The sequence below is a fragment of the Gracilinanus agilis genome, chromosome 1, assembly GCF_016433145.1.
Source record: "Gracilinanus agilis isolate LMUSP501 chromosome 1, AgileGrace, whole genome shotgun sequence".
In the NCBI taxonomy this organism is placed as follows: Eukaryota; Metazoa; Chordata; class Mammalia; order Didelphimorphia; family Didelphidae; genus Gracilinanus; species Gracilinanus agilis.
Genome location: NC_058130.1, coordinates 641,722,352 through 641,736,041, shown reverse-complemented (window position 1 = coordinate 641,736,041; position 13,690 = coordinate 641,722,352). Strand labels below are relative to the sequence as shown.

The window sequence follows — 13,690 nt, the reverse complement described above, 5'->3', positions numbered from 1 at the left end:
GAAGGAAGGAAGGAAGGAAAGAAGAGAGAGAGGGAGGGAGAAAGAGAAGAAGGGATAAGAAAGAAAGGAGGAAGGAGCATTTTAAGTATATTGGACCAAGAAGTGCTAGAGGATACAAACAGAAAAATCTAGATAGTCCCTGTCTTCAAGGAATTCACACTATAATCAGGATAAAAAACACATATAAGAAAGTTCAATTATAGTGCAGATGAAAAAGCCTGTAAGTCCTCATGGTGAAGTGGTGGGGCGTATAGCAAGATCTAAAGACATTTGGTCTCATAACTAGTTCAAATAGCAGTGTCAGGTTGCTGCAAGGTGTAGAGGAAGGACATGATAAATCCTGCAGGACCTCAGAAGGCAGTGGCAGAACAAATAGCAAGAAACATCATAGGCCCATATATAGACAAGAAGATGAGAAGGAATGGATTGAGAAAGTATGTGCATTGATGAAGTCAGAAATCCATTCAAGAATTCCAATTTAAATAACAGTATTCACATTTTAAAATAAGAATACAATTTCAATATGTAAGAGAAGAATCTGACCTATGATCTAAGTCTAGGACAGTCACTAAGGCTACTTAGGGCCACTCTGTGCAATGCAGCTCCTCTCCCAACCATCACTCCCAGTATATATTATTCGGTTCTTTGTCTTTCAGTGCAGATATAATCAAATTAATAGTCTTTGTGAAAAGAATCAAATTATGGATAGCCCAGGTCAATGAATTCAAAACAAACACAAAATCTGAATTTGATGGTCAGTAGTTTCATGTGAATACTTTCCCAAACAAGGACTAGGCTCCCCCAGAGTGATGGCTCAAAGCATAGTTTAGCCTTTCTTGAAGCACCTTTTAATTACCCAGATACCCTCTGGATTTTCATCATGGGAATTCTGCTCATTCTTTCAACATTTCCACTCCCCGAAAGTTCATATTCAGAGACTTCAGGTTGTCAAAATTATCTTATGGTCTATTACTGAAACCGAGTTGATGCAAAATTCAGCTGAGAGTGCTATTTTGCTGTTTCGATATGGGACTCATATAAATTTCTAGCTCTTGGCCTACTTACAACCAATAATCATAAAAAAGCAACTGCTCAGGGGGACCCATATTTCTTCTTGGTTTGTCAGCAGATACTTAGTGTTCATGGCTATTTAGAGCCCCCTATGAAATCTCACAGGAGCTCTCCACTATCCTCAGAAGTCTGCAGTAAAAGCTTAAAAATCTCCATCAATTCTACAGATCTGATCCTGCTCTAAATTTCAACCTGAGCACAGCTTATAAAAAGAGATAAGAAAGGACAAAATCTTTTGGACAATGTCAATAATAATATCTTAAATGTTCTAATATAATTTAAATTTTAATGGAAATTATGAAGTAATTACTGATAAAGTAAATATTCATGAATTTATGTAATCCAATAAAAATAGTTACTGAATGGTTAGCATGGTGAAGTGGATAGAGGATCAGTTTTGGAATCAGGAATATCTGATATATATTGGCTATGTGGACCTTAAGCAAGACACTTAACTTTTCAGTGCCTCAGGCAACTGTCAGAGACTATAAGATGCATTGACATCAAGAGTTTCCTCGACAAGAGTTCCCTACATCTAGGAAATTATAGGTCTGGACAAAAACAACTCATTTTTCTATCTTATAGTCCAAGTGGACACCAAATGTCATGAAAAATCTGGATGTTGATAGGATTCTTAAAACATATAATGGAAAATGCATAGCACAATACCATGTCTACATTTATCATAGATTTAGAACTGTTGTCATTCAGTTGTTTTCAGTCATCTCTGACTCTTCATGACCTCATTTGGGGTTTTCTCCGCAAAGATACTAGAATGGTTAGCCATTTCTTTCTCCTCATTTTACAGAAGAGGAAACTGAGTTCAAAAAGGTTAGGTAACTTGCCCCGGTTCAGCCAGATAGTAAATGTCTCAGGCCAGATTAGAAATTAGGAAGATGAGTCTTCCTGAGTCCAGGCATGGCCCTCTGTCTATTGTGTCAACTACCTGCCCCTTAGAGCTTTTAGGAAAGGTGAGAGAACATCTAGTCCAACCCATTCATCTTATAGATTAAGAAAAGTAAGCCTGTGCAAATTCAAATGTAAATGAAGTGATTTAGGACCATAGATCTATGACTTCTGACCTTAAATGTCGTCTAGTCCAATCTCTTCATTTTCAAATCAAGCAACAAACATTATTAAGTTCTCTATATTTGTTCTGTCTAGACATATATCTGTCCACCTCCAGCTTCCATGACATGACTATTCAGGGTTTTATTCAGTTTGGGAAAAGGGACTAGTAATCCATTATATCCTTCTTTAATGAGTATAAAACACACTGATGCCAGCCTAAATTTATGTTGGAAACTTCTCTGAATGGAGTGGGCTTTACAGGCTAGCTCTAGTCAGTCCCTCTGCCTGGTTTCAGAGGTGGGACACTGATAGAGTGAGGAAATAATAGGGAACCTCTAAGAATCAAGTATTCTCTAGTATACATCATAGTGGTATTTACCAACAAAAAAAGTTATTAGATGGATATTTTGTTAATGATAAACCATTATTTTGAGCACTACCACGATTAAATAGGGATTAATAAGTAGAACCAAGAATACGAATTACTAAACATCGTCATGATTACTAAATAACAAAGTAAAGACAAAATTCAATTCATCACCTAGGGCTTGTGAGGTAGAGGTTTATTTTAATCAATATTTCTCTGTATTGATAAAAGCAATATAGTAAAAGAGAAAATATACTAGATTTAGACAGAGCCTCTGAGTTTGAATGCTGGTCCTGCCTGTTACTGTCCATGCTATCTTACATAAGTCAGCATGGTATCATAAAAATCAAGATGGTAGAGTAACAGGAAGAAATATAGAGTCTCTCTCAAATTCTTGCAAACATCTAGAAAATGCACCAGAACAAATCCTGCTAGGGAAAACCTAGATACAATCATAGTGAATCATTTTCCCAGACCAGGTCAGCATGGAGAGACAGACAGAGACAGGTCTATGGGCACTGGGGAGGGAGTTTGGGCAGGAATATGAGGCTATAGGAAACATTTCAACTCAGGGAGAGATTGTGCACCAGAGCAAAAGTAGGTCCCAGACCCATACCAGGACACCGTGACAGGAAGAGATGCCATCTTACAGCTTTAATAAATCATTCAATACCCAGTACCAAAGCACGAATCCAGGGTGAACTGAGGAAGGGACCTGAGCTTGCCAAGGGGAACATTCCAAGGTCAGGAATAATAATAACAGGCAAGGAGGAATCTCAGAAGCAAGTAGCAGAAGTGTGGCAGAGGAATATCCAGGGCAAGAATCCTATACTGTCAGACAGTCTACACTTCTGTCATTCTGAACTAGCAATTTAGACCTAAACTTGGGTCAGGAACTTGCAGAGCTCAGACCAAAGAGGAAGCAATCAAACTTTGCTCTGGATCATGTCCCTCTGGGAAAACTGAGAGCTTATAGGTCCTCAGGTTAAACTGTCTTTGGGCATCTGGAATAACATAATACTTAATACCCCAATGTAGCAGCAGCAGAACCAGCCCAGACCTTCCCTTAAGAAGAATAAAGGGCCCAACCCCAATATAATGTCTGAATTTAGGAAGTGAGCAAAAAATCAAAAGAATTGCATCATGAAAAGCTATTATAGTGACAGGGAAGCTCAAAAAATAAACCCAGAAGAAGAGAATGACTGCAAAATATCAACAAGCAAAGCTTTGAAGAAAAACACAGCTTGGGTTAGAAATTCAACTAAAATTCTTGGAAAAAATAAAGCAAGATTTTTAAAAGATTTACAAATGTTTTTTATAAGTGAAATGAGAACACTAGAAGAAAAAAAATCAGAAAAGACATGAAAGCCATGAGAAATAGAATTGGAAAGGAAATTAATAAGCTTACACCAGAGTTGTAAATAATTGCCCAAGCAATAAACTTCCTGAAAATTATACTGAAAAAAATTAGAAACCAATGATTCTGTGAAACAACAAGAAACATTAAAACAATTTTAAAAGCCTGAAAAAAATAGAAGAAAATGTGCATAGTGAAAACAAATGGCCCCAAACAAATTGAAAGGAAATAATTTAAAAATCAGGCTACCATAATAATGTCAATCATAATGTCATAAGTAATAAAAGAGCCTAGATGTTATATTTCAAGAAATCTCAAAAGAAAACTTCTCAGATCTCTGAGAATCAGAGGTCAAAGTAGAAATAGAGCCACTGATTACCCTGCCAGGAATTAGGATAAAATAAGATAAGCATATTTATTATAATTTATTGCATGTTTATAACAAATCATATTTTTATATTAATGCTATATTACATCTCATATTTTGACATTTCTTAAGAGAAGAATGGAAAGTCAAACTCCAGTGCAGAAGAATTTTATTTGAAGTAGTGGTGGTTTTTGGTGGTATAATAGCAGAATAGTCAGTGGATTATCTGGGGGCTAATCAGGTAGCCCTAGGGCTAATAGATAAGCCCAGGTTCTAGTAGAGTAGCCTTTCTGAAGCTTGATAGCATGGAATAGCAGCTCTATTATAGGGTGGCAACTTCCCTCAAGGAGTTCTATTGTAGAGTGGCAGCTTTCACACCCTGTGCATCAGAGTTGGCATATTTATTGGGGTCTGATAGCTTAGCATCTCTCTTTCCAAACTCAGGTGGAGGTATGTTTCAGGGTTTATTGCCATAGGGAATAAGGAGCATGTGCAAGATTGGGAGATTCTTCTGGAATGCCAGAGTCTTCAACACGCAGGTTCCATGTTCCTCCATTGTCCACCTTGCTATCATTTGTCAACGCAGAAGTCTTACTGCCCTTCCAGTGTAAAAACATGGTGGGGCATGGGGAGAATGTGGTACCTTGGAGAACCACTATAGGTAATTATTCTTAAGAACACAAAGCTGATGCCTAGTAAAGAATGTTACAAATCCAGTATGCAGAGTAGATAATTGAACAATCTACAATTCAAGCTTAATTAATGCCTAAACTACAGGTTTTGCAGTTGATGTTTAACTAGTGATAATCAGTGAGAAATAGAAGACTTAAGAGTATGAGTGTCCTCTTCCTATTTCTGCCCCTTACTACCCACTGTCAATCCATATCAAATATACTAGGTGAGGAATGGAAAGTATGGAAAAATTCTTTCATGTAATCAGGTTGCATAAATAAACATTTATGCCAATAAGGAAGAGGAGGTGAGGAGAATGACTAACATTTGAAGGTCACTCTCATCTGAACTAGTCAAAGGAAGAAAGAATACCCATGCACCGAGCTGAATGTATACACACACACACACACACACACACACACACACACACACACTCTTTTCACTCACCAGGGAAATATGAGGGAAAGAGTAGAAGGAAGAAGAGGGAATTCACAGGCAAGTAGATAAAGAAAGGAATTCATCTTAGGCAAAACAAATTCTAAATAGATTCAAAAATATATATAGTTCTTTTTGAGGTGGCAAAGAATGGGAATCTGACAGGGTGCACACAAATTGGAAAGTGGTTGAACAAGTTATGGTATATAAATCTGATGGAATATAATTATACTGTAAAAAATGATGAATAGGGATGGTTTCAGAGAAACCAAGGAAGACTTGTATTAGAGAAACTTGGGAAGACTTGTATGAACTAATGCAAAATGAGGAGAACAATACAGTAAAGACAGTAAAGACAAATAACTCGAAAGAATTAGGAACTCTTAATTAGCGTAATGTCCAATTATGAATCCAGAGGACAGATGATGAAACATTCTACCTTTCTCCTGATAGAGAGGTGAGGTCTTTTTCATGATACCCCCTCTGTCTAGCCTCTGCCCTCTTCTTGCCTATTGAGTTCCTGCCTATCCTGGAAAGTTCTATTTAAATAAATACCACGTCTTTCCTAGAGTCTTTCTCAGTCCTGCCTTTTGGGCCAGACTTCCTAAAGGCCTTTATGTTGTATCTTTCTGATGTGGTTATCATGTATTACAGCTAAGTTTCAACTTTTTACTAGACTAGGACAATGCCTAACACTGTCATATACATTTTTTTTATTACTGGACTTGTGATTTCATCAGGGTAGAAAGTGAGGAACTCTATTAATAAAGAATTTCATTGACCTTGTGATTTATAGGTTTATAGAGTTACTTTGGGCACTGAAAGATTAAATACAACAAGTTTGTGTCAGGGATGGGACTTGAACCCAGAGGCTCCCAAATCAAGTCCAATTCTCTGTTCAATATGGCACACTGCTTCTCTGCTCCAACCGATTACGGTTAGTAGCCCTACAGATGGTACCTTTAATTAGATATCTTTTGAAGTGACTTAAAGCTAAATGTATCTGCTTTGTTTTTTTGAAAATGAGCATACTCTGTATCATACCATTCTCTCAATAATCTCACATAGATATTTAGGGATTGTCCATTTTTCCAGGTCCCCGTCCTCTCTTTATAGATGGGAGAGAGCAAGAAGCTTATATTGCTACAAAGCTCAAGGTTTCTGATGAAATCTCTTCCAAAGAAATTATCAAAGCTGCATTTTGATCAATGGTTCTGAGCTAAGAAAAATGTGATGAGGTTTCCTGCCTGTGGAAAAGAGTTCACTGCTTACCGCTTCCATTAGTCCTTTTACTGTGGGCGATTTTAACATCAAAGCATCAAACACATCATCGGTCTCTTTCCTCACGTACAAAAGCACTGTAAGAGAAGGGGGAGGAGAGGAGAAAACCATTAGATGTGGAAGTAGCCCAGATGCCACAGATTAATGCTCAATAAACAGGCGTTCTGATGTGAATTTTAAAGGAACGATGCCACTTAAATCCGACTTTTAATCTGGCCATCATTTTACAAGAGCGACTGAGGCATGCATCTAAAATGTGTATGACTGGAAAAGGGAAGAAGAAAATTCGAGACTCAAAATTCTTTTTAAAATGTTGGAAACTTTTTTATGTAATTGGGAAAAAGAAAAGTAAAATTTTTTTAAAAGACTGAAAATATGTGCAGCAGGAACCATGCCACATAACCTAGTTGTGTCTTATAGCTTGAGCTCCTCTAATCCAGTGCCAGTGTCTTGTAGTATATGCTTTCAAGACTGGCTTAAGAGGAAGAACTCTGTCACCCAAACTCCAGTCTAGCCCAATGGCTTGCAAGCCCTGGAAACTTATGGTATAGTAGTGACAATAGTACTCATCTGGACTTAATGACCTCTCAGGTCCCTTTCCAGTCTAATATTCTATGGTTGTACATCAATAGACTTGTTTTAAGGTTTGAATGATAATAATGCATGAAGGCAGCATGGCATAGTAGAGAGAGCTCACTTTGGAGTCAGGAAGACCTCTGAGCCATACAGGCTGTGTGATCTTGGGCAAGTCATTTAATTTCTCAGTGCTCCATGCAATATAAGTTACTGTCACAGAACAAGCTGGGCAAACATTTGCTGACTTACTCAGGGACAACATATTCCTTTAGGATTAGAACTGGATGTGGCTGGAGGTTTCACCAAGAACTATAGGGACAGCAGGTAGCTATGTGGCTCAGTAGATTGAGAGCCAGCCCTACCGCAGAAGGTCCTGGGTTCTAATCTAGCCTCAGATACTTGCTAGCTGTGTGACCCAAAGGAAGTCACTTAATCCCCATTGCCCAGCCCTTGCTGCTCTTCTGCCTTAGATCTAGTAATACGCAGTATTGGTTCCAAGACAGAAGGTAAGGGTTTAACAAAAAGAACTGCAGAGACCTTCCAGTAGAATACTGTACAGTGTCATCTAGCACATGTTATTAACCATGTTCAAAAACCATTTAAATTATACATCATTCTTTGACACAGAAATGCTAGAGAGGATCAGCATGAGCTACGTAAACTTGGGTTTCATTGCTAGGAAACTTTTGAATGTTCATTATAATTTCCCTGAGTCCCCAATGAAGCTGGAATTAAAGACAGTTTTTGCTTCTTTCCACATTAGTCAACTGGCATTATTCATATTTGTTCACAAATCACAGATTATTAGAGATGGAAGGAGACCTTTGCAATTAGCTCGTAGTCCAAACCCCCATTTTATAGATGAGAAAACTAAGGTCCATCAACTAAGCAATTTGGTCAAAGTCAAACAGCTACTCCTCACAAAGTTCAGAGCTCTCTCCACAATGCCATACACTTAAAAAGCCCTCCCTCCATATTTCCAATTCAGCAGCCCTCACAAAGACCCAGAGGATTTGACATTCAGATAAAACTCAGTGGTCCTACGTTTACTATTCCTTTTTCCCTCAATGGCATGACTCATGCCTTCTATTTCAGAAGGAGGGTGACACTTTTTTTTTTAAAGAACAAAAACCAGTAGTATACACAGTTAAAGAAAAACTCATTCAGGACCTGGTCCTAGCTACAATGAGGGCATCAACCTGAAGGATATGACTGACTGTCACCAGAAAGGCTGAAGGAATGAAAAGAGCTAATCTATAAATCCTTAAGCCCCAAACCATAAAAGAATGACTTTAGAGAATGGAAAATCTACATAAAGTATAGATGCACTCTGCTTGTATTTTATTCTCTTGTATACCGAAAGCTATTTCAGAATATTTTTGAAGCATCATTATTGAAAATTTATTTTCTTCTTAATCAAGAAAATAAGACAGATCCAAAGGACAAATCTCGTTTTCTCCACCACCTCCATCCCTAAATATGTCCAGGTTAGTCTCATCAACTAATATTTTAGGAATAACATTTCATTTGCTCTATTAAAGCTAAAAAAAGATCTAAAGGAAATTAGTTAAATAAGCTAGTGATGAGGGTTAAAAGGACTAAAAAGGGAACACACGCAGTCATTAAGCATCTGCTATGTGTACTGTACTAAGGGCTTATCAAATTTATGTCATCTGATCCTTACAACAAGCCTGGGACATAAATGCTGTTACCATCTCTATTTCACAGATGAAAAAACTGAGGCATACAGAGATGAAGTGACTTGCCCAAGGACACACAGCTAGTAAATATGTGAGGCTGGATCTGAATTCAGGTCATTTTGACTCTAGTTTCAGTGCTTTACCCAGTGTACCACTTTGCTGCTTATTCATGTTGGATCATAGTTCACAAGACTAGGAGAAAGAGAAGAGGACCTTCATAATCATCTTCTATCCAAACTTCTGTTTTATAGATGAGAAAATTAAGTCCCAGATAAAGTTCAGTGACTTGATCGAAGGATGACATTGTCATTGATAGAGGAGGAAATAAATACATATGTAAATTATAGAAGGTGTTTAATTAAATCTTATGAGAAAATTACTTGAAAACTAGTTTTGAGTAGTCTGGGAAATGATTATATGTCCACTGAAATGAAAGCCATTCCTGAAGATGCTTCTCAATAGAAAATTATACCCAGCATTCCATTCCTTCCTTAGGGTTTATATCATCTTCGAAATTGTAGAAGGTTCACAATGAGAGCAATAAAAGACAGAAGGCATATCTTTGGAGTGTCAGATATTGTGCCATTTTTCAGCTGTATGTCTCTTTGTGATCTTGTTTGGGGCTTTCTTGGCAATGATACTGGAGTGGTTTGCCATTTTCACTTCCACCTCATTTTACAGATAAGAAAACTGAGGCAAACTGACTTAAGTGACTTGCTCAGTGTCACACATCTACTAAGTGTCTTAGGATGGGTTTGAACTCACAAAGAAGAGTTTTTCTGACTCTAGGTCTGGTACTCTATCCACTATGCCACAAAGCTGCTCAGAGATAGAACACACGTGTTCAAGTTCCAGCTCTCTTCCTTGAGCAAGCCTCTTAGTCTTTAGTTTCCTCATCTAAAAAATGAGAGGGCTGGCCCAGATTACTTCTAAGTTTCCTTCCAAATTTAAATCTCATATACTAAGAAGGGGCACAAAAACGATGCCCTACGGCACCAAGTAAAGTTTCCACTTTTTGATAAATACTCTATTAAAGCTTTGGCTTGTAAATTATGATAGTGGATACTGTTTCTGGTGTCACCGTAAAGGGTTAAAGGGAACATCCAAGTTCTGTTTACTGAGTTGGCTCAGAACCAAGGGGCAAGGTAGTTCAGATGTTCTCCTGCTGGGTGTGTTGACAGCTGAGCCTTGACATCCTGGGTTTATGGAGCCCTCCCTGCTGTTTCCTTAGGGAGCTGGGGCTTTATTAACTCTGGCTCTATGGCAGAATAATAGCAATAATGACAATTCAAACAACAACAACATCAGAAACAATCCCTCCATCATAGACATGGGGCGCCACAGGCAGCCTCATCCTGCTCAGTGGGAAAGGCTCCCATTTGTCCTTGAAGGAACCGTGCCTAGAAGTGAGTACCAAGACAAAGCTAACAATAGCTACGATGATGATAACAGTTCCCTGCAGAATTAATCTGCTCTCAGGAATTTCCGAGGGATAAACAACAGATAACTTCATGGAGCTTGATTCGCCCATGTTTCAAAAGGGCGGCTCAGTGGAACTGCACGTTTGCATGAGGCAAAAGTGGCTAAACTGATGGAGAGGAAGATCCAGGCAGAAGTAAATGGTGACACTGACAATAAGCCACTGAAATTGGTTTCTTCCCACACTCTTTCTCCACCATCAAAATTCTTCTTACAGTGAAGAAGTTTCTCTCTTGTTTGTTGGTTCTGTCACCCACATCTGTGGTGCTAAATACTTAAGAGTTTAGGTTTTTCTATCTCCATCCCATTAACATAACATTTTAATAACAGCATCAACACATTTTACAAAGATGCTTTTTCCCTGTGTGCTTCGGGGTTTATACATTAAACTCTGAAGGGTCAGGTGCTGATGTAAGTCTGCAGACTACAGGCAAAGCATTGTATGGGGATGAATGGCATAGTTAAATTCTTGTGACTCATTTTAAAAATTATAATTTACAATTATAATATTATAATTTAGTTTTATAATTATTAAGTGTTTATTTTTTAAGATATAATTATTGTCAGTACTCACTTAAATTTATATAACCTTTCTTCACGACAGTATAGTGAGGTCAGTATTATATAACTATTCCCATTTTACAGACGGGGAAAATTAAGCTCAGCATTTTTTACATTAGATATAATTATTGTAGTACTCACATAAATTTATATAACCTTTTCTTTGTGGCAATACAGTGAAGTAGATATTGTATAATTATTCCCATTTTACAGATGGGGAAAATTAAGCTCAGTATTTGTCTTTTATTTTAGATATAATTATTGTTAGCGCTCACTCACTCTTTTCTTCATGGCAGTACCGTGAAGTAGATTTTACAGATGGGGAAAATTAAACTCAGAGAAGATGATTGATTTGCTTGTACAGATAGTGTCAGAAACTAAAGGTCTACATAGGTCTTTTGACTTCAAGGCTAAGGCTCTTTCAATTATTTGCTTCTCCATCTAATAACATATTGAAATATTATTATCTGTTTTTTCCTAAAATTCAGATAGAAACAGTCCAGATATGAACTATTATTCTTTTTGTTGTTGTTTTTCAAACCTTACCTTCTGTATTAGAATCAATATTGTATATTGGTTTCAAGGCAGAAGAGCGGTAAGGGAGATTAAGTGACTTGCCCAGGGTCACACAGAAGTGTTGAGGCCAGAATTGAACCCAGGATCTCTGGTCTCTAGGCCTGGCTCTCAATCCACTGAACCACCTAGCTTCCCCCTATTCTTTTCTGTTTAGTGTTCTGCATACTTTTGGTACAGGATGACAACATTTTTTTAAAATTGAATAAAAATATTAAAATGTTCTCTAGCCTCAATGAAAGGACCACTGGGACAACTTCACTGGTCAGGAAAGACTATGGCGATGAATGGTTATTGCTACTATTATAATAATTAAACAGGGAAAATAATAAGGAATGTACACCCAGCTTTAGAAACTCTTTCCACCAAGATAAGTGAGCACATTTCTTGCAGTTTACAATCTTAGCTACCTAGAGCATTGTGAAGTTAAGGAACCAGGGTCATGTAACTAATATTTCTAAGAAGTGGGGTTAGTCTTAATTTTTATAGCTTCTTGATCAGCTCTCCATCCAATGTATGATATTGACTTTATGTCATCATCATGGTAGTCATCATCATCATCATCATGGTGGTCACTATGCAACACACTGACATCTCTGAAACTCAGTTTTCTCTGTCTGTAAAAGGAAAGAGTTAGCCTAGAAGATCTCTGAGCTTCCATTCAGTTCTAACTTTTATTATTCCTTTACTGGTGCGGAAATGAAAGACAGATTATTCCATGGATCTTTTGAACCCTGTCCCAAAAGGAAAGGAATAGTGCTTCCAACAGTTAGGTCTTTGTAATGATGGAGCCCTAGGAAGACAGCAATTCATTCTAGGTCCTACAATTATTCTTCTATCTGCTCCCTATAAACCAAAAGAGGGTTATTTATTAGCATCTGTGAAATATGCTCAGTAAATAGTAGCAAGACAGCCTTAATACCATAAGTCTCTTACTTATTCAATCCATGGACCCCAAGGGTGACATAATGAAATACCATGTAATGATAATCAACTCCTACATGTTCATAGACTGTGCTGGTGTTTATATATAATCAAATACAATTAAAATGTCCTCTAAGTTCTAAACCAGATTATGGGGATGGTGGCAAATATTTAAGGAGGTGTAAGGTTGGCAGGGGGGCTGGCCAGCAAGGGATGGGATGATGATTACATCCATAGAAACCAAGAACGGTGCAATTAGTCAAGTGATAAAAATCATAGGATCCCAGATTCAGAGCTGAAAGAGACCTCAAAGTTCATCTAATTCAACCCAGACATTTTAGAGATGAAGAAGCAATTTGCCCAGGGTCACACAGATAACACACTGAGGACCACATATGAGTACCACTTGGACAAGACACATTTTCACCTCTTTGGGACTCAATATTTTCATCTGTAAAGTGTGTGGGTTGCATCAGATGATTTCTAAAAGGTCCCTTCACTTCTAAATCTCTGGATCCCATGAGCAAACACCAAGGACAGTGTCCATCTTCCCACAGCGATATACTTCTTAAAGGAAAAAGGAAGCACGACTAAACACAGTTTTAGAAGTAGTTTCTCCCATGGTTGAAAATATAACCAAAACATCATTAGGGATTGGCAGATAAAGTAGGTAAAGTATCCATGCTCTTGTACCGTATCCTCTCTCCAAGCATCTATTTCCCTGTGGTTCCAGAGATATGCACTCAGAATTTGACCTTCCATAAGAGTAGATACTCTACTTCTCTCTCTCTTGCCCTCACTTATTAGAAGGGGGAAATAATCATCTGAGCTGCACCTGCTGTTTGTGAGTCCACTGCATTGTTCCTGAGAATTCCTACCAGATGGGCTGCAGCTTGAAGGGTTCAGGCTGACCTTTTCTGTAATCTGACGCCCTCCCCCTCTGGTAGGGATGCTGTTCTGAGACATTAACCAATAACACCATTAAGATTTATTATGCTAAATTTATACTAAAAATTATATTATATATATATCATATAGATACATTTTATGTCTTATATATAAAATGTATTATGTATGATATATATACAAAATATATATTCTATAGAAAATATATATTTTATACAGAAAATATATTATAAAAAAGATACTCCATATACAAAATATATTAGATATAAAATATATTTTATGCATACAAAATGTATATTATATATGACTATATATTTAATATGCATTATATATAAATAAAATTTATTTTG

General features: G+C 37.3%; 1 protein-coding gene across 1 annotated transcript in view; it reads right to left on the bottom strand.

Annotated features, from left to right (window-relative positions):
• GRHL2 (grainyhead like transcription factor 2) overlaps nucleotides 1–13,690 on the bottom strand; it is a 165,395-nt gene that overhangs the window by 9,057 nt on the left and 142,648 nt on the right. The window contains 2 exon segments of the mRNA XM_044683986.1: nucleotides 6,613–6,698; nucleotides 12,862–13,001. Coding sequence (XP_044539921.1) covers nucleotides 6,613–6,698; nucleotides 12,862–13,001 — 226 coding nt within the window.